The sequence below is a fragment of the Pseudorca crassidens genome, chromosome 18 (genome assembly GCF_039906515.1).
Source record: "Pseudorca crassidens isolate mPseCra1 chromosome 18, mPseCra1.hap1, whole genome shotgun sequence".
Lineage (NCBI taxonomy): Eukaryota > Metazoa > Chordata > Mammalia > Artiodactyla > Delphinidae > Pseudorca > Pseudorca crassidens.
In genome coordinates, this window is record NC_090313.1 from 1,674,444 (window position 1) to 1,702,008 (window position 27,565).

Sequence of the window (27,565 nt, forward strand, 5' to 3'; positions counted from 1 at the left end):
CACGTCTGTCCCCGGAGGAGACTTTCTAGGGGACATGCAGTGGAGCGGGACCGACTGTGCCCACAGGGCACAGGCCTGGTTCAGGTCCACCTGGAGACGAGCTTTGAGGCCCATGGTCCCAGGGCCCACGGAACCAGCATTGTGCGAACCAGACAAGAGGCCTCCCTACCACGCTGCCCGAATTCCCTCTGGAACCTCACTGAGTCCAGCTCTGTTTCCCAACGGGGAAGGTTCAGCGCCTTGGGCGGTGGGGACCCCTCTGCCCTCCACTCCCAGGTGCCCAGCTGCCCTTGCTCTCTGACCTGTGGGCTCGGCCCTGCTGGTGAGAGATGCCAGCCTGGTGGGAAGAAGGGCTCCCCCAGAGCTCTCTCCGGACCCCAGGCAACCTGTGGGCTGACAGCCCATCCAGGTTTGCTCTGGACAGAGACCCCCGTCCCCAGCACGCAGGGCCTGGCCGTCCGAGGCCTTCTCTGCGGGACGGTTCCCTTTGAGGAGGTCAAGGCGGGACGCGCAGAAACGGACCCTCTGGCTTGACCGTTTCTGGGAAGCCCGTTCGTGTTGATTTTTGCAAACGTGCAGATCTCCTGTTTACGCAACTGCCCAGCCAGTGACCTTGGGAGCTCTCGTACTGGAACTTTGAAAGTTTGCTTAGCCAAGTTACGCAAAATGCAAACGGTACCGGGAAACACAGCACGTCCCGTCTGAGGTGACTGCTTTTTCTAGAAGCATGTCTGCTTTTCCTGGCTGTTTGGCTTGAGGGCCTGGAGCTGGTGCGGCCGGGAGGGCTCGACCTGGGCTGTGACCACTGGAGGAGGGGCGGCCCTCCTGCAGCCCCCCAGCACACACCTCGCTAGCAGGGTAGCAGGGGGGCGGCAGGGGCTAGCCAGAGCTGGGTTCGTGCTCTGGGCTGTGGCCTAGAGGCAGACTCCAGAGCCCCGGCCTGGCGACAGTCACACCCAGGGGCGTGCCCGTGGCTCTGGAGCCCATGTGGCTGGGCCCCCAGGGACGCAGCCGTGAAGCCACGTAGATAGTCGGTCTTTAGGTCAACACTAAAATGTCCCTGCTGACGAGACCTGCTGGGCCCTTCCTTCCCAGGGAGCCTGCCTCTCCTGGGAGGTGACTGGGGGCCAGGAGGGCACGCGTGGGGAAGCCCCACCCGACCCTGGGGAGGGGGGCTGGCCCTGGCGCCCCTGTGCTCCCAGAACCCTGCTGGTTTACTCAGCACTGTTGTGAGCAGCCAGGGGGGCAGCTGGCGGCCTCCAGGACAGAGAAACGCGCTGTGAACAGAAAAGGCCCCTCAGTTTTAAGACTTGGTCTGGGAGCCCTGGCCCATCCTATGTGGGTAGCACTTTCCGAATCCTGAAACCTCCCAGCTGGTGACGGGAAGGCAGGGTCCCAGGTTCCAAATGGACCTTCATTTCCCACTTCGGTGGAGCAAAAACAGAAGCAGGATAAGGAATCAACCCAGCTCTAATCACGGCAGGGAGGGAGGCCGGCTCAGAGCCCCGGTGCTGAGAGGAGGGAGAGGCAGGGGCTGCGAGGGGCAGTGGGGGGCTTCACTGGGGGCGCGGCTCCCCCCTGTCCCCTGTCCCCAGCCCGGCTTTCATGGACTTGTCAATCCACTTGAGGAAGTTGGTGACCTTGGTGTAGACGCCGTACTTCCCCTTCCGCGCGCACCCTTCGCCCCAGCTGACGATGCCAGTGATGAAGTAGGTGTCCCTGAAGCGGGTGACGTGGGGGCCGCCGCTGTCGCCCTGGCAGGCGTCCTCGGGCTGCGCATCGTAGCCGGCGCAGAACATGTTGGAGGTGATGGTGAAGCTGCTGGACAGCTTGCAGGTGGTCCTGTCCACGTAGGGCACCTCCAGCATCTTGAGCGTGGACGACAGGCGGCCCCGCTCGTGCGTGCGCCCGAAGCCGCTGACGACGCCCGTCTTCTGGGTCAGCAGCGTGGCCTCGGCCCAGTCCTTCTCCGGCAGGCAGGCGGGCGCCACGTTCCTGCGGAACTTGATGGGCGTCTTGAGCCGCAGCACCGCGATGTCGAAGTCGTAAGTCTCCTTGACGAACCGGCTGTGCTTCACGGTCACCTCCACCTCGTGTGCCATCTCGTTGCCCTCCTCCTTCTCCGTGTCCCGGTCGCCTGCGGACGGGGACGTGGCCGTCAGCTGGGGGCCGCCAGGCCCTGCACGTCACTGACGCTTTAAAGCAGTCCCGCTTTTTTTCTGCTTAGAGATTGGCACGTGGTCACTAGGAAATGTGAAATACAGGCGACTAGAGCGAGGCCAGTGTGACAGCCTACGGCTTCCCCACTGGGGGCAGCGGCCACCCTCCCCTGGTCTGCCCGCGGGTGGGGCTGGGCACCGGGTCCGGCCTGCTGGACCTGCCCCCAGCCACGGGGCCAAGTGGGCACTGAGCAGAACCCACATGTGCCATGAGTGCCAAATCTCAGAATGAAAAACTAACTCAAAATACCTCAAGAGGACTTTACAAGCCAATTACAGGTCAAACTGACACTACTTTGGCTATACTGGGTAATGAGGGGGGGGTGTTACCGAAATGAGTATCACCTGTGGACTTTAAAACTAGACGACATAAGGTAACTAGGAAGCTAGACATTACAGCCGTGGCTCGGGCACGTGGCTCGCCCTGGACTGTCGTGGAGCAGCTCTAGGGTGTGGTGAGAAGGGGGACGTTAGGAAATAGTCCCCCAGATGCAAATGTGGGGCAGTGGTGGCGGCTGCTCAGACGGCTGGGGGCTCTGGGGGACTTCCCAGAGGAGAGGGCACGGCGGACCCTGCGTGCAGGGGGCAGGGGCGCCCCTCGTCCCCCGGCATCCCTCTCCCCCTCAGGACCTCAGTATTTGAACTAGCTTTTCTGGCCAGCCTGTCAGTCCTAGTGCCTCTGAAACCCGGGGGCCCCGCACGGTGTGAGCGGCACTCACCTACCCTCACTGTGAACCGCTTGGCCTGCAGAAGACAGTGGGCCGCGGTGAGGACGCAGAACTCGCTCAGGATGGTGCCCCCGCAGAAGCCCTCGTTCTCCTCATTGACGAGCAGAGCCTGCGACGGGAGGGCCAGAGGTGCCAGGTGGAGCCTGACTTTGAGACCGTTAGCCCAAGCCTCCTCCCCATCTCCCCACCACAGTGGGCCTGCCCCCCGGGAGGACTCGTGGGGTCTTCGAGCTGGAACGAGGACCAGGCCAGCGCAGCCCCACGCCCACCCCCAGGGGCCGTGCTGCCCAGCGCCGCCCGTTCTTGGAGCGGGCCCACCGTGGACCCCACGGCCCTGCTGAGGGCCCAGCGCTACGGCTGAGGGGCTTCTCCCCACCCAGATCCAGCCCCGACCCGTCTGTATTTCCCGGCTCCGAAAGGCCCCTCAGCAGCTCTATGTGCAGAAGAACTGCTGTCTGTTGTCTCTGGTGTGAATTAGGCCCCAGACCAGGCAGACACCAGGCTCTGGACGAGACACTTGCTACGCTGGGCCTGGGGACGCTTCCACCGTCCGGACCCCCTCCCGCGGCTGCGGGTGCTACCATTCAAGGCCGGTTCCTGGGATCCACATGGCTGCTCCTGACAGGACATGGGGCGGGGAACACTCCACCGGGATGGGGTGCTGACTGGGCGAGTGAGAGCACAGACCCTTCCCCTATTTTCCTTCTCCCCAAAGGGCTGGGCCGGCAGATGCCAAGAGAGCGTTTTCTGCTTTCCCTTCTCTGGGGACTCGCTAAGCAACAGCCATGGGTTGAGAGGGGGCAGGTTAATGAAACTCTCAACAATGTCAAGTTCTAAAAGAACTTTGGAGGACGTTCATGACTGGCATGAAGTCGTGATGTTTTGTTTTTGTTTTTGCATAATCTATCAACTCATAACCCCACTTGTGGGACAAGTGAGGAGGGTCAGTCTTCCTAAGACTTGGGACACTGACCGTCCTTCCTGGAGACGGACATGAGGCAACTGGCCAAGTCTGGGGACCCTCCCGTGAGGCTCTTCCTGTCCACTCCCCGGAGAGCCCCGTGCGAGCCCCTCTCAGAGCCCCGTGTCCGCCCCCGCCCTGTGGGGAGCCGCCCTCCTTTCCCAGTGGGAATTCACACGCTCCACGGGTACCACGTTCCTGGCCCTCTCACGCAGCAACTGGAATTGTGGGGATTTGGGGGGGGCTCACCTCCCTTCCTAGGTCGTGATGCCACACGTGAGAGAAGAGGCCCTGGCGCTTTCAGACCCACACGCACAACACCCAGGCAGCCCTGACCCGCGACACACTCTCCGTGGATGGTGACTAGGTTTTGGCGTGTCCTTGCTCAGGCTCGTGATAATTCAGATAAACGCACACCTGCCTTGTAGCCGGTGGGGGCCAGCTGACGTCATTCCTAAGGGTTGTCGGCAGCTCTGGGAATATTACTTGCAGGAGAAGGCATTTTGGCTTTGGACGCTTAAAGGCCAAGTGAGGGTTCTGGGTAGGCCCCCAGTTAAATCTGACTCAAGTAAATAGCAAATAATTTTCAGTGTGTGTCCCGTGTGATATTTGGGACATGCTCACATTAAAACTTATTTATTGTTTATCTGAAATTCAAATTTAAGTGGAAACCTGTGTTTTTATTTGCTAAGTCTGGCAACTTTAGTCCAAATCAACAACCAAACAGTGAGTTTTTACCTTTGAAAACAGATGGATATACTTTTTGCTAAGGTACCGTCTGCCTCATTAGGACTTGGGTGTTTGGGTAAAAAAAATCTACCAAATTAGAAATGAAACAGGGAGAGCAACTCTTTCCGCCTCCCGTCGAACCAAAGAGCAAGCAGAGGCCTCAGGGGAGCCGTCCTCCGCCTGCGCCCCCCACCCCCCCGCTGCTGCCCGAGCTGGAGCCCCTTCTCTGCCTGGGCGGGAGGGGGGGGCCGGGCAGAGAGGGCAGAGGCCCGGCCTCTTCGACCTCGGCTCCTTCCGCCGCCGCCCACTCAAGTCTGCTGCGGGCCCGCGTGGGCCGGGCGCCCGGCGGGGCAGCCCCCACCCAGCTCACCGGCCGCTGAGCTGCGCGCGGTTACCTGCCAGGGGCACTCCCCGTCTTCGCAGTCCCTCCCGCCCACTATCCGGACCAGGTGGCTCTCGTCCTCCTTGGGGCTGGGCTCTGTCCCGTTGAGGCCCAGCAGGTGGAGGGAGCTCTCGGTGGGGCCCAGGTCTCCGCGGTCGTACTGCTCCGGCACGCCTGCTTCGGGGGCCTCCCCGCTGCCGTGGGTGGCCGACCGCCTGCCGCGTCCCGGGGTGAGCTTCCCGCAGGGGAAGGGCTCTGGAAGAAGAGCAGTCGGGCCTCAGCCTCGCGGAGGCCTCCCTGCAGGGCCCACGCAGGCCACTCCGAGGAGGAGCCCGAGAAGCGGGCCCTGGGGGAGTGGGGCGCCCTGTGTCCTGCTAGGGCTGGGCTGCGGGTGGGAGCCCTGACCTCTGGCCGGCCAGCGTGCAGACGCGTGTAAGGGGCTCTGTGTCTACTGGGACGCCTGTGGAAGTCGGGTGGCTGTGGCTGGACGGAGGACCGTGGGGCTGCGGGGGACACGACTGGTACATGGAGACCAGGATGGCAGACGGGGGGCTGGGGCGCTCAAGCCCCAAAGTTCTCTTAGCCCCGCTGTGTGTTGGAAACATTTCCTAATGAAACGCTGAAGAGAAAGAAGTGTTCTGGGCAGGACGAGTGGCAGGCGGAGCTTTGTCAGGGACAGCTGAAGGATGACAGCGACCCTTACAAGCGCCAAGCAAGGGAGGGGCCAGGAAAGACCGAAAAGCGCCCTTTCGTATCCTTACCAACTAGGCAACCGAGGCAGAGCGGGGGCGAAGCAGAACAGAGGCAGGGGAGCTGGGGCCCGCACATCTGAGGCCGTCCCCCGTGTGTGTTCCTGGTGGAACTTGCCCCGCAGGGCCCGCGGGTGCACTGGGAGTGTGCTCGCTCGCTCGCGGAGGAGAGCTCTTCCCACGCCAGCCGCCTCTGCCTTAACATTTGTGATCACTGCCCCCTTGCAGTTCTGCATCAGCTCGTCCATGACTTAGAACAGAACTTTCTGCACCAGGAAGTAGTTTACCTGATTTTATTTTCAAACATCAAACTTTATTTTAAATTGATCTGTAATTATTCCTGGAATTAAAAAAATTTTGCAAGCATGACAAGCAACAACTTCAATTAAAATATTTTTGGAGGGGCTTCCCTGGTGGCACAGTGGTTGAGAGTCCGCCTGCCAATGCAGGGGACACGGGTTTGTACCCCGGTCAGGGAAGATCCCACATGCCGCGGAGCGGCTGGGCCCGTGAGCCACAGCCGCTGAGCCTGCGCGTCCGGAGCCTGTGCTCCGCAACGGGAGAGGCCACAACAGTGAGAGGCCCGCGTACCGTAAAAAAAAAAAAAAAAAAAAAAAAATCTCATTACCAATAGAAATGTAAATCTCACTGTCCTCTACCTGTTGAGAGATTTAATTTTACACAATTGCCACTGCCCTGGAATATGCCCACCTCTACAGTGGGCCCGGGACTCTGCATTCCTCACCACCCCAGGTAATGCCAAGGCTGCGGGCCAGCTGGGGCCTGCTGGAGGAGGAGCTGGGGTCACCCCAAGAAGGAGCCCGAGTTGAGAGGGGCACGGCCGGCCCCCGCCCCACAGCAGAGGAGTCCCGGTCAGGCAGGACTCCCCATGGGGTGTGAGACGGGGCCTCTCCCACCACCAGGACCCCCAGAACCCAGGCCCTCACTCAGCCCTCCGTGAGCTTCTGGGCCAGATGCATGGCATCTGGCTTTTATCACGGAAGAAATCTTCTGTTAACATCGGGACCCACACAACCCAAAACGGTGCTGGAGGGCCCTGGGTTCCCCTTCTGGCCCCTGCCCCCCCTCCCCGGCTCCTCGGCCGGCCCACGGCTCCGGCCCTTGAAACTCCAGCCTCCCAAGCCCCCGCCCTTCCGAGAGGGACGGGGACGCCATCGTGGCAGCTGCAAAGTGGCCACTTGGGATTCGCTGCAAGCCGGGCACTGGGCAAAGAGACCTCCACGCGTTACCCTCACGCTCCACGTGCCCCCAAGAGAGCTGACAGCACTGGCCCGTTTCTCAGGCGGTTCACAGAAACAGTGGGTCTGTCTCCAAACCACGAGCCCCACCGGGAGCCCAGCCTGCGCCCCTCCTACCTGTGGAGACGCAGGACTTGCCGTCGTCGCCCAGGTCGTACCCGCTGGCGCACGAGCACAGCACCGCGCTCCGCTCCTCCCTGCAGAACTGGTCGCAGCCCCCGTTGTCCAGGCTGCAGAGCTCACGCGTGGCTGCGGAAGAGCCGGGAAGCTGAGGGTGCGGCCCGCCAGGGACGTGCCGTCACTCGCCGGTGCCACGGTGCCCACCAGCCGGCGCCCCGGGCAGGCCCCTCCCCCGCCCACGTGGGGCCCCGGGGGCCAGGGAGCCCACACAAGCCCAGGGAAGGCCTGGAGGCTGGAGGGTCTCAAGTTCAGCCCTAAGAAGGGCGTGGCGGCGCTGGCCAGCGAGGTGGGAGCTCAGGCCGAGCCGAGAGTAGACCACGGCATCCACTCTGAGGCCTCAGTCCCCCGTGGCATAAAGCACCTGGGGTCCATCCCCAGACGGGGGTCTGGCTCCCGTGCGGCGGGAAGGAAGGGTGGTAGCCACGTCCCGGACTCAGGCCGGCTCCCAGTTGGCCGTCGGTCTCCAGCTGTGTGATTTGGGCACGTTATTTAAACCCCACGGCCTGTCGCGTCCCTTGTAAAGGGGTGGAGACCACCCAGCCCCCAGGAGAGCTGTCCAGGTCCCGCGAGGCGCCAGGCACAGGGGCCCTCACCGCTGGACCGTGCCAACGTGCACCGGACATCAGACCCCAGACTCATCAGTCATGCCGCCTGGCAGCTGACTCTACATTTCGCCACTGGGTTTTGATGAAAGACTAGTTACGGGGCAAACATTGAAGAAATTTTAGAAAACATTCCTGACAGCCCCAGCGTTAGCAGAACGGTATTTGGGGAAGCTGCTCTGGACGGTGGATGGAAGGGTGCACGACTGATACTCCCGCTGGGGAAAACTCAGAAGTATCCAATCGAAAAGCATGCTCTGAAGATTAAAGATTAAGAAATTTAAAAAGCTTGAATTTTTCTCCTCAGGGAGAAACTGGCCTAATTCTAACCTAATTTTTATTAAAAGTTAATCACTGTATTAGGAAAACTCAGTGATTTTTCCATGCAGAATTAATTGTACCAAATGTTTATATAATAATGTTATATATTTGGACAATCCCGATCATTCAGCACTGACATTCGCACGAATTTCCAGGATCCTGACAAGCAGGAGAAACATCCTCCTCCGAGGAAAGAAACGTCGGTTCTCGTTTCCAGGTGAAGGGGCCCCACCCTTCGGGAACGTTCGTTCCACAGCCGCTCCTCAGAGCGGCAGAGGAGTGCCCAGTATCCCGTCCTCCACACTGGGGACTCTGACTCGTGTTCCACTGCCTGCAGCGGCACAGCCTCACGGAGCACAGGCTGAAGCCCACGTGACCGGAGACGGTTTCCCTGGGCCTCTAGCTTCTTCCCGCATTCCCACCTGGCCTCGGCAGGGGGCTCTGACCTGAAGGTCCACCAAGAAGAGGAACTCACGTAATTCACAGTTTTGGCCTTCAAATCCTTCCAAACAGGTGCACGTGTATTCCCCGAGGCCATCTTTACATATGCCCTGATTCAGGCAAGGACGGCTTTCACACTGGTCACCATCTGCGCAGAAAACGTTTGGAAACCACAGCTTGCAGGCAATTCCCCTCATCGTGGAAACGATTTTGCTGGTTGATTCTGGCGCCCAGTTCTCAGCTAACTTGAATGAACCTGGGATTCTTCCTGTTTTCCTGTAAACAAGCTGTCCTGTCTGGACTTCGTTACCACTGCCCCCCCCCGCCACCCCCCGCCCCAGCTTTGTGGCTACGTGCACGTGATGCCTCTATCTAGCTGGATTGCTGACTGAGTTTTCCAATTTTTGCTGAGACCTCTGACCGTGTTTTTACAATCACTGACAACTTTTTTCCATCACGGAGCGGAGCCCTGTGCTGGTGACCACATGGGGTCAGCTGGAAGGAGGGAGGATAAGTGATTGCTGGACACTTGTTTCTGGGCTGGGCATCGACAAGGCGGCTCCTATTTCCAATGGTCTGGGTGTGAAAGGAGAAGGAAAAGTTCCTGTGCAGCACGGGGCTCCACATTGCTTGGGCATTTGTACAATACGATTTAGAGACAGGTCCAGTTGTCACTTTGAGAAACCTGAATACTATTACCAGAATGAAAACATTAGTTATGATAAATACCATTTTAGACGCTATAAGCATTAAATCAACGTGGTTACCTTATGAGAGGACCCAGTGTTTCAGACTCTTATGTTCTGTTTCTACCTAGTATACTTGGGTTTAAAAAAATTATCATGGAATTTGGTATCCTCAAATGGGAATGAACCGATTTAAATGTATATAAGTAACAAAACTAGAATTAGTATAAAGCTACTATAAAAACTATTTTACGATCACTATTATGGAAACACTCAGAGGGGAAAAGTCTTAGATAAGTAAAACTTAAACAGGAGCAGAAAGGAAATTCAGGAAAATCTTCAAAGTTTGAATACAATCTCTCCCGATTTAAATACCCCGATGAACCCCTCTCACTCAAGACTGAAACAGAAAACATCTCACCTTTGTATATATTCCAGAATTCATTCTAAAAGGGAAAAAAATTTAAATGCATTATGGAAAGAGACATTTTACACCAATAACAGCGACAATCTAGTAACTCAAGCGAATAGGCTGTTTCCCAGACAGAGGTCCTTTTCTGGAACAAAATGCCCTAGAACTATTCAACCTGAAGGGGAGACGTTTTCAGATCCCCTGCATTTGTAAAGCTGTGGCTTCATTCATCTTTTTTTTAATACACTACATGTTTGTGTAATAAATGATCATACCGCAATACGGCCTAGCGTCCATTTTCTTGCCTGCTCACACAGTTGAACATGGCATCTGGGAAACATTTTGTAATATTAAATGTACTTTTCTAACTTTCATCCTAGCAAAATCACTAACGATATGACCACAATCAAGATTTTCACATTATTTGCTTCAACTGTTAAGTAATTCGAAATTGGTACTTTTCTTGAACCACAGAAGTTTCTATATAGGTTTTATTTGTTTGTTTTTCACTAATCTCAGTTTGGAGAAACTGTGCTGAGACAACAGCAACTGAAGTAAAATCTCTAAAGTGATTGCTTAGATTCAGAAGCAAACTGTACCCTTTATGCATCACATGCAAACACTGTAACAAATTCATAATGACAAATACTTGTAATTCTAAGACAGAATGTTTAAATTTCATCATATACAACATTATCATATAATTTTTTACTATCTCTTAAATCAATACCTATATCCAAGCTTTTATATGAAGAATCAGTGTTATACTTCACACATATTACATCTAGACCTACATGTATATCAATTTAAGATTAACATGAATCATTTAATATTACAAAATGTTTCCCAGATGCCATGCTCGATCATCTTAATTGCACAACTTTGTTAAATATTGAAAATTTATTTTCAAATTAATTACCAAGAAACGGATTGTACCAAAAATGGTTTGCTCTATTTGCTACCCCCAAGCCAATCAATAAGTGGTTTTACATTAAGATACCTGGGTCAAGATTCAAAACACGATCAGATGCTTGGAGAATAATCATTATGATACTTGAAAAAAAAGATAATTGGTAATTAGCTTAAAATAGGGCATCAAGAGCCTATGTAACACTGAAAAGAAATGTTCGTAGTCTTAAAACAATTTTTTTCTATCTATAGTAGGTTAATTAGTGTCTCCCCTACTCCCCGGCCCCAACTTAGGTGCAACCTCAGAATCTGACCTTAATGGAAAGAGGGTCTTTGCAGATGTAATTAAGTTATGGATCGAGAACAGCTCGTACTGGATTAGAGTGGACCCCCAATCAATGAGAGTGTCCTTATAAGAGACATAAAATATCACACAGGCCACACAGAGAGAAGGCTGTGTGAAGGTGCAGGCAGAGAGTGGAGTGATGTATCTACCGGCCAAGGAACAGCAAGGGCTGCTGGTCGCCCCCAGAAGCTGGGCGAGAGGATGGAACAGATCCTCCCTCAGACCTTCCAGAAGGAACCAAGCCTGGTGACACTTTGGTTTCGACTTGTGGTCTCCAGAACTGTGAGAGAGTAAATTTCTGTTGTTTTAAGACACCCAATTTGGGGTGCTTTGTTACAGAAGGCCTAAGAAATGACTACACTTTTAAATTTTTTATTTAAAAATTTATCGCACAGTAAAACTTTTTTTGGTGTACAATTCTATAAAAGCCAACACATGTATAGATTTGTATAATCACCGCCACAACCGAGACGCAGAACAGCTCCATCTCCCCCAACCTTGCCAGCCACTGGCCACCCCCGCTCCGAACGCCCAGCACGAGTCTGCTCTGCGTCACTACAGTCATGACTTCTTGAGAATGTCCTGTAAATGGACTCATACGTGATATAACCTTGTGAAACTAGCTTCCTTCACTCAGCATAGTGCCTCTGAAACTGAAATTCATTCGAGTTACTGTGCATGTCGATGTTTGTGCTCTTTTACTGATGAGCAGTGTTCCACTGTGTGGCGTACCACGCTGTTTATCCATTCACCCAACAAAGGACATCTGTACTATTTCTAGTTTTCGGCAATTATGAATAGAGTTGCTATAAACATTTATGTACAGGTTTTGTTGAAAAAGTCTTCAATTCTCTACAGTAAATACCCAAGAATGGGATTGCTGAGTCACATGGTAACTTTATAAGAAACTGTCAAACTGGTTTTCAGACTGGCTGTACCGTTTTGCGTGCCCACAGCAGTGTATGAGCTGTGGTCGCTCCACATCTTCACCAGCACTTGGTTTTTATTCTAGGTGTGTAGTGGCATCTCATTGTGTTTTGTTTTGTTCTTTTTTGGGGGGGGGGGGCGCACCTTGCTGCACGTGGGACCTCAGTTCCCTGGCCAGGGATCGAACTCATGCCCCCTGCAGTGGAAGCATGGAGTCTTAACCACTGGACCACCAGGGAAGTCCCTCATCGTGGTTTTAATCTGCATTTCTGTAATGGCTAATAATGTTGAATATCTTCTCGCATGCTTATTTGCCATCCATGTATCCTCTTTGGTGAAGTGTCTGTTCAAATCTTTTGCTCACTGTATTTAATTGGGTTGTTTATTTTCTTCTGTTGACTTGTGAGAGTTCTTTATATTCTGACCACAAAACTTTTGGCAGATATGTGATTTGCAAATATTTTCTGAGTCAATAGCTTGTATTTTCATTCTCTTAATGTTTTTCACAGAGCAAAAGTTTTAAATTTAGAATAAGTCTAATTTATCTATATACTTTTTATGGATTATGCTTTTGGTGTCATGTCTAAGAATTTTTGCCTAACTTAACTTTGTGTCATGAAAATTTTCTCCTAAAAGTTTCCTGTTTTATCTTTAGAGCTATATGGTCCATTTTGAGATATTTGTATAGTTGTGAAGTTTAGGTCAAAGCTGACCTTTTTCTGCATATAGATGTAGAATTATTCCAATACCATTTATTGAAAAAGAGAATTCTTTTTCTATTGAAATGCTTATGCACCTTTGTCAAAATCAATTGGCCAAGGACTTCCCCAGTGGTCCAGTGGGTAAGACTCTGTGCTCCCAATGCAGGGGGCTCAGGTTTGATCCCTGGTAGGGGAACTACATCCCGCATGCATGCCACAACTAAAGATCCTGCATGCATACCACAACTAAAGATCCCGCATGTGGCAATGAAGATCCCGCGTGCTGCAATAAGACCCGGCACAGCCTAAATAAATAAATATTAAAAAAAAATCAACTGGCCATATTTGCATGGGTCTATTTATGGACTTTCTATTCTGTTCTTTTGATCTATGTGTTTCTCCCTTTACCAACAGCACACATCAGTATCGCTACGATTTTATTTATTTATTTATTTATGGCTGCGTTGGGTCTTCATTGCTGTGCATGGAATTTCTCTAGTTGTGGCGAGCAGGGGCCACTCTTCATTGAGGTGCATGGGCTTCTCACTGCAGTGGCTTCTCTTGTTGCGGAGCATGGACTCTAGGCACGCAGGCTAGTTGCAGCACTTGGGCTCAGTAGTTGTGGTGCACGGGCTTAGTTGCTCCACGGCATGTGGGATCATCTGGGACCAGGGATTGAACCTGTGTCCCCTGCACTGGCAGGCGGACTCTTAACCACTGCGCCACCAAGCAAGTCCCTTATCTCTGTGATTAATGTAGATTCACAGTAAGTCTTTAAATCAGGCAGTGTGATTCCTCCAATTTTATCTTCTTTCTCAAAATTGTTTTAGCTATTCTAATTCCTTTGTTTTTCCATATTACAAATATTGAATCAACTTGTCTTTATCTGATGGAAGTTTGGCACTGCATTAAATCTATATATCAAATAGGGAAGAGTCAATATTTTAATATGTTAAGTCTTTCAAACAATGAACGTTCTATGTCTATTTATGTAGGTCCTCTTCCTTTCGTTAGCATTTTGCAGATTTCAGCATACAGGTCGTGCACATGTTCTATTAGATTTACACATAGATATTTTTCTTTGGAGCAACAGTAAGTGGCATTAATATTTTTGTTTGTTTCTAACTGCACATTACTACTACACAGAAATACAATTAATATTTGTGTGCTGACCTTGTATTCTGTGACCTTGCTAGACACATACATTTTAGGAGTATTTTTTCCAGATTCCATGGGATTTTCTATGTAGATAATCATGTTACTTGCAAATAGGGAGTTTTATTTCTTTATCTTGGCTTATTGTTAAACCTTCCTCATGGCTAGGGTTTCCAGTACAATGCTGAATTGGGTGTATTAGAAATGGACATCCTTGCCTTTTTCCCAGTATTAGAGGGCAAGCATTCAGTTTTCACCATGATATCAGCTGTAGGTTCCTTGTTAATAATCTTTATCATGTTGAAGAAGTTCCCTTTAAATTGTAGTTTGCTGAAAGGTTTTTTTTAAATAATTGTTTTATTTACTTATTTAAAAATATTTATTTTTGGCTGCTCTGGGTCTTCGTTGCGGCATGCGGGAGCTTTTAGTTGCAGCATGCGTGCAGGATCTCATAACCCTACCAGGGATCAAACCCCTGCCCCCTGCATTGGGAGCACAGAGTCTTACTCACTGGACCACCAGGGAAATCACTGAAAGGTTTTTTTTATCATGAATGGATGTTGAATCTTTTCAGGTGCTTTTTCTCTATCAGTTGATATGATTATGTGGATTTTTCTTCTTTAAACTGGTGGATTACACTATTGATTTTCAAATACTGAGCCAGCCTTGTGTACCCCAGATAAACCCACTTGGTCATTGTGTATTCTTCTTTTTTTTTTTTTTTTAACATATATTGCTTTATTCAATTTGCTAATAATTTGTTGAGAATATTTATAAGAGGTTCATGAGAAATGTTGTTATATAGCTTTCTTTCTTTCTACCTTCCTCCCTCCCTCCTTTGCTCTTTTTCTCTTTCTTCTGTTTTTGTGGGTTTTGGCATCAGGGTAATGCCGATAGAAAACAAACTTACAAGTGTTCCCTTTTCGTTTCTAGAAGAGATTACACAGAATTGGTGTTATTTCTTCTATAAATGTTTGATAAACCTCACCAGTGACACAGTCTGGACCTGGACATTTCCTTTACAGAAGGTTTTTAACTAAGAAGTTGAATTTGCAGATATCTCTGTCGTACTACGTGTTTTGATAGTTCATGGTTTTGAGGAATTGGTCCATTTCATCCAAATTGTAAAATTCCATCCAAATTTGTGCATGGAGTTGTTCATAGTATTCTCTTATTATCCTTTTAACATATGCAGAGTCTGTAGTAATATCTCTTCTTTCATTCCTGATACAATTCATGTGCTCTTTTTTGTCAATCTTGTTAAATCTTATCAGTTTTACTGATTTTCTCTATTATTTCAAATTATTTCTTCACTTTTATTGATTTCTCCTCTTTTGGGTTTATTTTGCCTTTTTGTGTGTGTGTGTCTTAAGGTGGAAGCTTAGATTATCAATTTGAAAACTTCTTTTCCTATAAAAACATTTCATGCTATAAATTTCCCGATAAGCACTGTTTAGCTGCATCCCACAGATTTTGTATGTTATGTATTCATTTTTGTTCAGCTGAGAGTATTTTCTTTTCTTTTTTCAAAAAATTTATTTATATATATTTTTATTTTTGGCTGTGTCGGGTCTTACTTGCGGCGTGCGGGATCCTTGTCACAGCACGCGGGATCTTTTGTTGTGGTGCACGGGCTTCTCTCTAGTTGTGTCATGTGGGTTTTCTCTCTCTAGTTGTGGCGCACGGGCTCCAGAGCATGTGGGCTCTGTAGTTTATAGCACGTGGGCTCTCTAGTTGAGGCGCATGGGCTCAGTAGTTGAGGCGCATGGGCTTAGCTGGCCCAGAGCATGGGGACCTTAGTTCCCCAACCAGGGATCGAACCCACGTCCCCTGCACTGGAAGGTGGATTCTTTACCACTGCACCACCAGGGAAGTCCTGAAAGTATTTTCTAGCTTCCCTTGAGACTTCTTCTTTGACACGTGAATTATTTAGAGAATTCCCTGGCAGTCTGGTGGTTAGGACTCTGAACTTTCACTGCTGAGTGCGTGGGTTCAAGCCCTGTTTGGGGACCTAAGATCCCACAAGCTGTGCAGCATGGCCAAAACAAACAAACAACTTAGCTCTTTAAAATTATAAGTATGGTAGTTCTAAGGAAGTAAGGCAGAGTGTTTGGGAAATGATGCTGAGGAAAAAGGCAGAACATGAACTTGGCACTACAATTATTTTTATAATCTAAAAAACTGTTAAGTGTATGTGAATTAAAGGAACAGCTAAAAATAAAAACAGTTCCTGAAATTATGAATAACTTTTTAAAAAAGAGAAATCGTTCACTTGGTAACAAGGAGTAAAAATGAATTCTTAATTCCTCTTCTCTCTTCTGGTGGTTGAAATGAACCATGGTAGTCAAATGGATAGCAACACAAGAATTTCCTTGCAGACCTTGACCTTTTGCAGGAATGCAAAGATGTCTGAGTCATACAACTTACCAATTATTATTTTCTAGACAGAAGTGCCAACTATTGTGCTTTTCAATGTATCAGTGGTTGCCACATTCTCCTTACCTTCAGGTTTCATGGCAGGAAACAGAAGTACCTCCTTGATGTTACCGTAGGCTGTGAGAAACACGGTGATGCAGCCAATGTCCATGCCACAGCCAGGTGGGGGCAGCCTGGATTCCAGGCGGTACAGAAGTTTTCATCTATGAACATCATCCTCGTTGGTGGCTCTGGCCTGTTGCTTAAAAGCCTCTGGCTGCTGTATGGGACTATTTAACCCAGTGTAAGCACTGCACACTTCCCTCCTCATGACAAGTAACTCAACCTGCTCAGTGAGACCCAGAGCAGTCTGTCTGGCCGTTATCTGTGGGCGATCACCGATGAGTGGGTCGCTGCTGCAAGCCACTTTCAGAGACTCTGACAAGCTCAGCAAGGAGTCTACCTGTGGTCTGAGGCGGAGGACATTCAGCAGTTTTTGCGACACAGATGTGATCAATAATTTTTTCGGTCTCTTCTGTTCTGAAGAGGTTAGTTTCCGGCAGCTTCACTCCCAGGTTTTTCTTGAGCCCTTCTATTGTGCTCATTCTCCAGAAGGGTGGGGTGGAGTCCATCTCATGGGTTTGGCCTGCTGGGCTGACTGGATGGTGGGTGGTCTTGTAACTGCCCATAACATGTTCAGCATCCCTGATATGATATCCATGATTTCACGAGATCATAATCGGCCAGGTAAAACTCACGAGTGGTGAGTTCGAGTCAAACCGTCTGGAACTGGCATCCAACATCACAAATGCAGTCAATGCCACCAACTACCAGCATCTTACAGTTGGAGTTCTGCAGCAGTTCTTACACGTGGTTCATGTCCAAGTTGCCGTGCTAGGTGATGGAAAGCTTGGTCACAGCTCCCCGTGAAGCGGCATTCAGCATGGGAAGTTCATCTAGGAACCCCAACTCTTCCAAGAAACTTATTCTACACGTGATCATCTTGGCGTGTGGGATACACTTCTTCCTCACAAAGTCACTCTGGCTGGAGTCAGAATCTCCGATGATACCGCCTTTCCTCACCTTTCGGCCAAAGGGGGATGAGGTGCCCATGGAAGCAAGAAGACGGTAATGCGAGTCTGTGGAGCTGAGGGACTCTGGGCTCTGCTCCTCGGTTTTCCCAGGCTTCTCTGGACTCCACAAGGCAGTCTGCTATAGACTTGAGTAAATTCTTCTTCCGACTTAACACTTCGCCACTCAGCCATGACTTGCAACTGGACCTGTCCTCCAAGGGCACAGCTCTTCTGCCACCTTTAAGGTGAGCCAGGCCGGTGGCGTCCACGCTGCCGCGAGCAGGCGGGAGTCTACACGAGCCTGTGTGGCACGGGTCCCCCAGGGCCCAGACTCCGCTGGACGCTCCACTGCGGGCCTGTGGTGTGGATGGGCCCGCTGTCCGAGGTGTGGACAGGTCCGCCATCTGCGGCCAGGCTGTCTCTCGTGGGCTCCTGCTTGGCCTCCTTCTCCGCCACTTTCTCCTCAGCCTTCAGGCGTCTTCAGCTCTCGGTTGCTCAGTTTTGGCTCGCGGCCGTCCACCTCCACCTCGGCCCTGCACCGCAGCCAAGCCGCCCCACGGCCTGACGCAAAACGCCACACGACAGCACGACGCGAGGTGGCTAACGGACCTCAGAGACTTCCGGGGCAGCATCGGAGGCCCCACCTCTTCCGGGGGAGGGGCGGGTGCTTTCGCGCCGCCGCCGCCGCCGCCGCCGCCGCCGCGCAGGCACGGAACGGGGCCTCGACGCCGCGTTCGTCCTGCGCCTGCGCACCGACCCACCCTGCGGTCTCAGGACCAGAACCCGTTGGGGAGTATGGCGGCGGCTGAGTGTCTGGGCGAAAAGCCGGGGCCTGGGGTCCTTGTGCACTGCCGAGGCCGACAGCGCGTTCTTAGATAAACATTTTGAGTTTTAAGGTGGACCTGACAGCGCTTCAGAAGCCCCCACAGCCCTGTAAGTGCGTCCTGGCCGCGCCGCCCCTTACCGTCTTCTCCGTGTCTTCGAAGACCTCGCGGGCCTCCTCATACGAGCAGGCCTCCTCTAGGCACTCCCTTTCCAGGTTTCCCTTCTTCACCTCCTCCCAAAACGAGTTGGCCCTGCGGACTCTCTGCAGGACGCTGTGGGCCTGGTCCCGGGGCAGGAACACTGTGGTGGGGAACGCGGCTGTCACGTGCTCGCCCACATGCGGTCCCGTCCCCGGGCCACCCCCGCCCCCGCGAGTGACGGGTCAGACGCCTGCCCTGGGCCTGCGCGCCCACCACTGACCTGCCCTGTCCTGCATGCGCACACCCGGCCCCGCGCTGAGACCCGAGCCCTCCTTCTGGAACTCGCCCTTCGGTCCCTCTTGCCTCCCCCAGCCCTCCACTCCGTTCTGTGGCTCAGCTGTTCCCCTCCGCGCCCCCTCCCCACCCTTCAAGGTCTCAGCTCTGCGTTAGGTGGGGAGGTGACACGGTTTTGCACGATCTACAATTAGAAGTATGATTTGTTTCAAGTCCCAGGACACACGTACACAAGAGTAAAACAAAAGTTTCAAGAAATAGTGCTTACTATTATTTTCTACAAAATAGTACTTGTGACAAAATTTTCTACTTCTGTCCTGTTTCATTAAAAAAAAAAGCCCACTAAATTGACCTGCCAGTTCAAGTGTGCTGGCTCAGAGATCTCCCCCATCAGGGATCTCTCCCCTCTCCCCTCAGTAGTCCCTTCCGAGCTGCCTGGGTCTCCCCGGTCTCACCCACTCCTCTTCCCCTTTTCACTGTGCTGTGGGAGGCCCTCAGGTCCTTTTCTTGGCGCTCTGCCCTGCTCTCTGCCTCTTTTCTGCTGGGGAATTGAGAGTCTCACCATAAGGAAGATGACTCTCCAAGTTGGTATTTCTAGTCCCAACTTCCATCGTGAGCTCTGTGTTTTCAGCTCTCTCACAGCGATGGATGTCTGCCCTCACATCAGAGCTCCAGACTCCCCATGTCCGAAACTAAAAAACAGGGCTGCGGAATCGAACTGTCTTGAGTGGCAAATGCATCTTGGTCACCTACTGCTGAATACTGGCAAGTGGGAACTAGATACCTCCTTCTTAGGGTTGTTTTAAAGAGTGTCTAGAGCTCCGAGTGTGCACTCGATCCTACCTCAAATTACCTTCCCTTCCAAATTCCCCATTTCTTTTAGTGACACCTGTGTTTTCCCGGCAAGGCCAGGCCACGTTTGTTCTGTGTGGGCCCATCCTCCATTACTCCAAACATCTGCTCCTCCAGGGACCGCTTGCTTTGAAATACAAGCCACACACCCATTCCTCCCCTCCCTCCTTCCCCTACCTGGTCCCCCCCCCCCCCCCGTTTGGTTTGTTTCTCTTTCTCACTTTTCACCCTTTCCTCCTCCCACGCGCCTGGGCCCCTGAACTTCCACGTCACCCAGAGTGCAAACATGCAGACAGGCCCCCGGGGCTGCCTCCACTCTGCTCTGTCCTTTCTGGCTTCCTCTCTTGGACAGGTCTGGAGTCCCAGAAAGCCTAGAGCCCCCTGGCGGAACCAGCCTGTGGGTGGTGGCACTGGCTGTCATCCTCTTCCCTGCCATGGAAGCTCCTCTCTGCCTGTGACCCCCTAGCCTCTGTGCTCGCAGTTTGCTCCGGCAGAGGAAGGGGGCTTCTCTCTGTCTCTGCCACTGCCCCCCTCCCCCTCCCTCCATCTCCCTCCGTCTCTGTCTCTGTCTCTCTCCCTCCTTCTCTGCCCATGTTTCTGTCTTTGTGATCTGTGGTCTGCTGTCTGACTCTCCACCCACAGGGAGGCACACCTGGCCCTAAGATACGCCTGGCTGGAACTACCCCGCCAGGCTCTTGTGCCAGCCTCCCACAGGGGATGGGCACCCACTCTCCACACTGTGGAAGTTCAGGGGCATCGCCCTGACCCCTCACCCTCTTCCTCCCCAGGGCCACCCCTGCAGTCTGCAGGGTGAGGGGCACTTACCACTTGCCCCCGGCAGCAGGAGGCCAGCCAGGGAGGCGCCGAGAAGGAAGAGGCACAGCCCGCCCGCCATGGTGCGGCCGAGGACAGCGCTCGTCCCCGCCGTGACAGGCCTCTGGAGCAAGGTTCACTCCCCCTGGCCGGAGGGTGGCTGGGTGTCCTGCTGTTTATCTCAGCCTCCTGATTGGAGCCTGGGCCTGCCCGGTGGCAGGGGAGGCGGGGGGAGGGTAGGGGCAGGCGACCGCACTGAGGGCATGGTCCGCCTGGCCTGTGTAGCGTGGGAGGTCCTGGCCCAACGGTCCTTGTCAGGAACCGTGTCCGGGGGGCCTGCTGTGGGCACAGGAGCTCTTTGTTCTGAGAGAGAAAAAACGTCATTGTATAGTTTCAGACGTTTATGTTAGCTCTGTTTTTGTTCTCACAACCACGATAAAAGCCAAGTTATCATTTGCCCATCTTTTCTCTAGGACAGGTTTAGAGAGAGGTGGAGCGTTAGTCCGTGGCCGTGTGTGGTGGACGCGCGGTTAGGACCCGGGGCGTTCTGCCCACGCTGGGTTAAGAATCCGCCTGCCAATGCAGGGGACATGGGTTCGAGCCCTGGTCCGGGAAGATCCCACAGGCCACGGAGCAACTAAGCCCGTGCGCCACAACTACTGAGCCTGCGCTCTAGAGCCCGTGAGCCACAACTACTGAGCCGGTGTGCCACAACTACTGAGCCTGCACTCTAGAGCCCGTGAGCCACAACTACTGAGCCACGAGCCACAACTACTGAGCCTGCACTCTGGAGCCCGTGAACCACAACAACAGCCCACGTGCCGCAACTACTGAAGCTCGTGCGCCTAGAGCCCATGCTCTGCAACAAGAGAAGCCACCGCAGTGAGAAGCCCACGCACCGCAACGAAGAGTAGCCCCCGCTCGGCTCAACTAGAGAAAGCCTGCGCGCAGCAACGAAGACCCAATGCAGCCAAAAATAAATAAATTTATAAAAAGAAAAGAAAAGATCCGGAAGGATATTCAGCACAGTGAGTGGAGGATGCTAACAGTTTATCTGCAATGAAGATGAAACGCTTGAGTGAGAGACGAACGTGTGGGGAAGCGGCACCGTCACCACGGGTGGACACGTCACCGGGGGTGGACACTCGCGCCCCTGCTGCTGGCCTGGCGCACCCAGCCCCCGCGTGCTCTGCCCAGTGTGCCACCTTCTGTCGTTACCCCCCCCCCCCGCCCCGTCTGCCTCTTTGACACTCAGTCTCTCTTTCTGTCCAGCTGCTCAGAATCTCCCTCAGGTTTCTCTCTGTCTCTCCATCCCTCAGTCTCTGTCTGTCAGTCTCCCTGTCTCCCTCTCTGTGTCTCTCTGTCTCTCCGTCTCTGTTTCCGCTTCCCCCTCCCCCGCCCCAAGAACCACAGGAGAATTTCCGGCTTTGGCGCGGGAAGACCGGGCACACACGGCGGCTTTATTTGCGGGGCGGGTGCTAGGGCAGCAGCGGGGCCCGGACGAGGCCCCCCGAGGGTGGTGGGGAGACCATGAGACGGCGGAGCCAGGCCGTGTACTGGGAGACCCGGGTGTAGACGCCGAAGTGGCCGGCGGCTGCGCAGCCCTCGCCCCAGCTGACGACACCCGTCAGGTACCAGGTGCCCTGGAAGTGGGTGGCGTGCGGGCCCCCGCTGTCCCCCTTGCAGGCGTCCTTGCTGCCGTCCGTGTAGCCGGCGCAGAACATGTTGTCAGTGATGACGGGGCCGCCGGGCCTCCGGCGCGACAGCTGCCGGCAGTCCTGGGTCAGGAGCCGGGGCACGTGCACGGCCATGAGCCGGAGGGCCGTGGCGCCGCGCTCCAGGAGCTGGCCCCAGCCGCTGACGGCCGAGAAGCGCACAAAGGCCAGCGTCCGCTCTGCGAAGGCCCGCTCGGGCAGGCAGAGGGGCGCCACGTGGTCGCCGAGGGCCACGGGCCGCGCCAGGCGCAGCAGGGCCAGGTCGTGGTCCGTCTTGCCCCGGACGTACTTGTCGGGAATGATGACCTGCGCCACCTGCCTCTCCTGCTCATCACCTTCGTCCTGGCTGAGGTCGTGCTCGCCTGCGGCGGGGGCGGGGGCGGACCGTCCACTCACTCCCCGCCTCGCCTCCCGGGCCACTGTCTCCTGTCGGGCAGGAGGGGCCCCGCGTCCCCCACCCCCGGTGGGCGAGCAGCCTCCTGGGGCTGCCGGGGGGTCAGTGTGGGTGTGAGTCGGGGCGGATATGGCCCCGAGGTGCTGGAGGCAGGTGAGGGGGTCGGGCGGGCAGCCGTGGCTGGGTGAGGAGAGGGTGCCCCGTTCCCCTGGTTCTTCCAGACGGGGCCTGGCCCTCCTGGGGTCCTCGTCATCCCCTAAGCCCACCGGGCAGCGCAGCCTTGGGTGGGGCACCCCTTCGGGGACCTTGGCGGGAGCAGCATCACCCCAGGGCCGCATCTGGGTGGCAGAGAGGCTGAGGGGGTGGCCACAGCGGCGCTGTGGGTATGGGGTCTGCCCAGACGCTGCCACTTCTCTTTGTGGGGAAGGTCACTGGTCGTGGAAGCCCCAAATCTTGGCCCCGCGGTTTATCATTCAAGGATCGTCTCCCGGCAGAAGGAGGCGCCACGCAACCTACCCAGCACCACTGTCAGGTTCCTCCAGCTTCTGAGTCTGTCGAAACAGTGGGCTGCGGAGACCACCCAGACGGTGTCGAGCAGGGAGCCCCCGCACAGCAGCGCCCCATTCAGCTTCAGCATGGCCTGACAAGGGCACAGCAGATGCTGGAAGCTCGCGTTCCCGTCGTGGCTGCCTGGGGGGGCCCCCCTTTCCCGTGCACCCCGGATGGGGGCTGCCCCCCTTTCCCGTGCACCCCGGATGGGGGGCCCCCCTTTCCCGTGCACCCCGGATGGGGGCTGCTTTACAGGCCGTTTCCATCCAGCTAAGGGAGTGGCCAGACGGTGGGCCCGCCGGGGCTGGACTGCTCTGTGCATGCCCGGGATCGTCACCCACGTTCGACCCAGTGCTCCTGGAGCCTTACCTGCCAGGGGCACTCCCCTTTGGGGCAGACGTGGCCACCCACGATTCGGCCTTGGGGGTTGCTGTCGTTTCTTTTTTGCAGAACAGGTATTTTTCCGCACGGATATTCAACTGTGTAAAACAAATCCAGCAAGACGTGGGGATGTGTGGGGTGCTGGTGAGAAAGGCCAGGGGCCCTGCGGACGGGCGGCTGCGCCTCTGGTCCCGCCCGGGGCTGCGGCAGGCCCTTGCGGGAGCTGCCGGGGAAGCAGATGGCCCAGGGTCCTGGAGACTGGGTCCCGCGCATTTTCCAAGGGGGGAAGACGTGCTGCTTGAGGTCACTAAAGGTGTAAAGGATAAGCTGTGCAAGGTGACCGGCATCTCGGACAATCGGGCTGCTCTTCTGACCGGCTCTAAGTTTTCCTTCCTGCTCCAGGAAAGCCCCAGGCCAGAAAAGAAAGCCTTTAGAGGCGGCAGCTGAGTTTCAGGCTTCCTAGACAAGGCTGGGTCCATCCACCTCCGGAGAGACGCAGGGCTGGGGGTGGGCTCAGCTTTGGGGGCTGCAGCCCCGTCGCCTTTAGGCTGGTTTGGAGACGTTTTCCATTTTCCCAGAAGTGCTTGCCGTTGAAGAGACTTGGAATCCAGAACCGTGCTGCCGTCAGTACAGACACTGGGTGTGGTGCTGCGCGGGGAGCGGGGGTGGGCAGCGAGCGCCGCCTTCTGCACCTCCCCCCGGCTCCGGGGCTCCGCCCCGCCCACCGTGGCCCCTCCCTGCTCTGGGGGCGGGGCGGCCGCCTCCACCCCAGCTTCCCCGCTGCCGCGACGCGCAGAGCGCGCCGGCAGTGCCTGGTAGATGCTCAGTGATGCTGTGCTTCCCCGCACCCCATCTTGTAGCCAACGGGGGGACGTGTATCAGGACAATGAAACCACCAGCCCTAGACCTGGTACCCGAGGACCTGTTACCTGTGGCCGTGCAGGACACCCCGTCCGCCTGGAGCGCGTACCCCTCGTGGCACCAGCAGGTGCGCCCAGCCTCCGCGTCATCCCTGCAGTACTGCTCACAGCCACCGTTGTCATTCGGGCAGATCAGCTGGCTCTTCTTGTCTGAGGGCAGAGGGCGTGGCCGACAGGGGGCCCCCGGTCAGGGCAAGCAGGCCTGGGCCAGGGGCTGTGTTCTGCACGAAGGTGGCGCCCAGCTTCCGGCTCCAGGGACAGCCTGGCACCAGCCCACTCCGCAGACTGACCCAGAAGGGCACGACCTGGAGTTTGGGGCAGGGTCCCACGTCTGAGCAGCTTCGCCAGTGGGGATGCGGGGCTGGCACGCTGTGGCCTCCACAACGTCATCCCTCCCGGGCTGGGGAAAGCAGAGGCCCCTGGGGACGGTGGACGAGTCCGACTCAATCGGAGGCCTGCCCGCGAGCAGTCAGAGCCAGGAGGCTGGTCTGCAGCCGGGGCCTGGTGCCCCGGGGAGCTGCCCGGGCTGGCCGCTGGCCAACCTGCCTCTGGAAAAGGGAGCTTTGTTGTGGACACGGGCTTGGCTCGCTCTGCAAGTCCAGGGCCTGTCCTGGAGGTGAATTCACACCAGGACCGCTGAGCACCCAAGCCCCAGGTGACCGGCGGGGACCCTCCTCCCTGGCCGTTGCCCTCCCTCTTTGACCGTGGTCCTTTGAGACGAGCTAGGTGGCATCAGAGTGTTCACAGGTGGGGAGGGCTCCCAGGAAGTGACTGCCCCCCTGATGAAGTCGTCCGCTTTAATTTGAGCTGCCTGATAAGTGGCATCAGCGTGACCCCTGGAAGGGCTGGACATGGGGGTCAGCCACATCCTTGTGCCTGAGCCCCAGTGGGACCTCAGGACACTGGGGCTTGTGGGCGCGTCCCTGGCGGGTGAGTCTCTGTAAGTTCTGTCCCACATGGTCTCGGAGAACAGAACACCATCCACAGGGCTCCCGGGAAGAAGCCGCTGGGAGCTCACTCTGGCCCCTCGGCTGTTTGAACCCATATCCTTTCCGTGTGGTAACTGTAACCGTGCCTGTGTCGGCCTTCAGAGCACGCTGGCCTAGCAGATGACTGACGCTGAGGGTGGTCTGGGGAGCCCTGAGCTGTGTGACACTGTAATACTGGGCCTGCCCTTGTGACAGCAAGTAGGGAAGGCCGAGCTTCCCCAACCACCTCGCCATGGGGATGTGTGGGGCTGACGGAGATGCAGTGATTCCCCGGGCCCCTCCGGGTGCGTCAGAATTTCCCAGTGCCGGGAGCCCAGAAGGGGACAGGGCATCACAAGTGGAAGAATTAGCACCTGAGAACCCCAGATCCGAGACTCTCAGGTTGAGGCCCTTCCAGGTCACGGAGGCCAACCTCCCCCCAGGCCGTGCTCAGCAGCCCCCCCGGGGGCCCCGGTTGTCCTCACCCGTCTCACAGTTCCGGCCCTCGAAGCCATCCAGGCAGAAGCAGAGGTAGGACTGCAGCTGGTCCTCGCAGGAGCCCCCGTTTTGACAGGGCCTGGAGGCGCACTGGTCCCCGTCTGTGGGCAAGTCAGAGTTAGGATGCCGAGAGAGGGGCTGGCGGGTAGATCACGTCGGCCGGGCACGTACTCACCGTTGTAAGAAATCCAGAACTGATTCTGAGGGAGCAAAGAGGAAGGTGCGTGACGCAGGCGTGCGCCAGAGGCAGTGCATATGGCCCCGCGGAAGGAGCTGGCGGGCTGGAGGGCTTCTGACCTGGCCCTCGTGATGGGCTCTGAAAGCCAGACTTTCTCCTCTGGAGGCGAGGTGGGTGCATCCAGGGAAGCGAGTTTTGTCCTAATATCCACCCGCCATTGCTAAGGCCACCAGAGGTCACAGGTTTCCTCGCCCAAGTCAGGATCCCCAGGCTTTAGCTGTGCCACGTCCGAGCTGTGAACGCGGACAAGACACCCCTGCTCCCTGAGCCCCCAGTTCCTCCTCGGATGCTGCATCGACTGTCCAGTCACCCGCTGAGCGGGACCGACCGCAGAGGCTCTGCCGACCGCAGAGGCCCCGTCAGTAAAAGGGATTCCCGCGGAATCTTTTGGCCAATGAAGTAAAACTCGCAGGGCTGTCGTGAGAATCAAAGCAGGCTTCACAACCACGGGGTGGCCGCCGCACGCCCGCTGGCCCCAGGCGAGCTCACCGTCCTCTCCTCGCTCTGGAAGATCTCCCGGGCCTCCTCGAAGGAGCAGAACTCCTCCCTGCACTCGCGCTCCAGGGATCCAGGCCACAGTTCCTCCAGCAACCAGTTGGCGCGCCGGGGCCTGTGCAGGACACTGTGGGCTTGCTCCTGGGAGACAAAGACTGGAGGGCGGGCCGTGAGACGCTGGACGCCCGGGGGGGGGGGGCCCACAGCCTCCCGTCCCCCACCCCGCCCTCCACAGGAAGTGTTCCCACCATCCCTTCTGCTAGGTAATGGGAGTCAGAGGGCTCCTGTCCACAGGCCTGGCTGAGTTTGCAATGGGAGCACTGCACAGCTTTATGTGCCGGAGGAAGGCAATGTGCTCAGTGAGTCATCGCAACACGTTCACGCCCTTGACCTGGTCCCTTCGCTTCTAGGAGTTTATCCCAAGGAAATGCTCTGAGACCTGCAGAGACCCAGCCATCAGGAAAGCTGGAGACAATCTGAAGCATAAACGATGGTGCCCCGTGATGCTTAAGAAGGTGCGATATTAAGTGAAAAAAGAAGACAAGCAGGAGGGACCATGGCGGCACCAGCTCTGCCTCTCGGACCCCAGAGTCTGGCCGTGGGATCTGAGGGACGACGTGAGCCGGACTTTACGGGACAGTGTCGGTGCCTGGTTCCCACCTCGGCCGCCCCTCGGGGCTGGAGAGTCACGATGACAGCTCACAGAGCCGTCCCCATGTTAACCGGCTCAGGCCTCCCAGCGTCTGTGAGGACGGGGTGCAGGGGTCACTGGCGTGGTGGCAGATCATCACGGTCCGGCGTCCCCACACCGTCCCTCGCACCAGCCCCCCACCGAGAGGCTGAGAGAGCAGAGTGAGAGAGGCACCCCTGAGCCCCAGATCCTGTGCCAGGGGGTGGGGGGGTGTTGGCGGCAGGCGGGGGGCGCCCACTGTGGCCGGCGGACGCCACGGCTCCCAAAAGTCTGGAAAATAATTCCCCGAAGCCTTTCCTCCAAATGCTGGGTGAGGCCCTGGGCACCGTTTGCCTTTCGGAAGGAGAGCAGATCAGAGCAGAGCTGCCAGCAAACAGGAGCGCCCAGCACATGGGCCGGCTTTGGGGGTCGGCTGCCCTTCCGCTGGGTGAATGGGGAAACCTCCCTCGCGTACCTGCCACCAGGGAACCCCGCAGGCCCAGCAGAAGGCAGAGGAGGGCCAGCCCCCGGAGCCGAGGAGCCATGGCGAGGCCCTGGGTCGCTTTGTCTGTTGACTTTCCAGGTGGGGAGGCGGGCAAAGTTCTCCAAGAGCCCGAG

General features: G+C 55.4%; 2 protein-coding genes and 1 pseudogene across 2 annotated transcripts; all 3 read right to left on the minus strand.

Moving 5' to 3' along the window:
• Positions 1 to 1,351: 1,351 nt before the first annotated feature.
• Positions 1,352 to 20,356, minus strand: F10 (coagulation factor X). Its single transcript, XM_067713788.1, has 8 exons — positions 20,132 to 20,356; positions 18,160 to 18,320; positions 9,679 to 9,703; positions 8,606 to 8,719; positions 7,145 to 7,276; positions 5,033 to 5,274; positions 2,939 to 3,056; positions 1,352 to 2,137 (listed from the first exon to the last, which is right to left on the minus strand). The coding sequence occupies exons 1-8, from the start codon at positions 20,199 to 20,201 to the stop codon at positions 1,557 to 1,559; spliced, it is 1,443 nt and encodes a 480-aa protein (XP_067569889.1). The 5' UTR covers positions 20,202 to 20,356; the 3' UTR covers positions 1,352 to 1,556.
• On the minus strand, positions 16,014 to 17,840 carry LOC137211386 (lysine--tRNA ligase pseudogene; annotated as a pseudogene).
• A 366-nt stretch (positions 20,357 to 20,722) lies between the features above and the next one.
• F7 (coagulation factor VII) lies at positions 20,723 to 27,552 on the minus strand. The gene is made up of 8 exons (XM_067713793.1): positions 27,423 to 27,552; positions 26,272 to 26,432; positions 25,720 to 25,744; positions 25,532 to 25,645; positions 24,088 to 24,228; positions 23,147 to 23,256; positions 22,745 to 22,868; positions 20,723 to 22,196 (listed from the first exon to the last, which is right to left on the minus strand). The coding sequence occupies exons 1-8, from the start codon at positions 27,490 to 27,492 to the stop codon at positions 21,598 to 21,600; spliced, it is 1,344 nt and encodes a 447-aa protein (XP_067569894.1). The 5' UTR covers positions 27,493 to 27,552; the 3' UTR covers positions 20,723 to 21,597.
• Positions 27,553 to 27,565: the final 13 nt, after the last annotated feature.

Coding starts and splice junctions, on each gene's coding strand:
- F7 (XM_067713793.1), bottom strand. CDS start 27,492: ATGGCTCCTCGGCTCCGGGGGCTGGCCCTCCTCTGCCTTCTGCTGGGC. Junction 26,433..27,422: donor GCGGGGTTCCCTGGTGGCAG/GTACGCGAGGGA, acceptor CCCGCCCTCCAG/TCTTTGTCTCCCAGGAGCAA. Junction 22,869..23,146: donor AAGGGGAGTGCCCCTGGCAG/GTAAGGCTCCAG, acceptor TGCCCTTGTCAG/GCCATGCTGAAGCTGAATGG.
- F10 (XM_067713788.1), bottom strand. CDS start 20,201: ATGGCGGGCGGGCTGTGCCTCTTCCTTCTCGGCGCCTCCCTGGCTGGC. Junction 8,720..9,678: donor ATTCTGGAATATATACAAAG/GTGAGATGTTTT, acceptor TTTTCTGCGCAG/ATGGTGACCAGTGTGAAAGC. Junction 5,275..7,144: donor CAAGTCCTGCGTCTCCACAG/GTAGGAGGGGCG, acceptor CTCTTCTTCCAG/AGCCCTTCCCCTGCGGGAAG.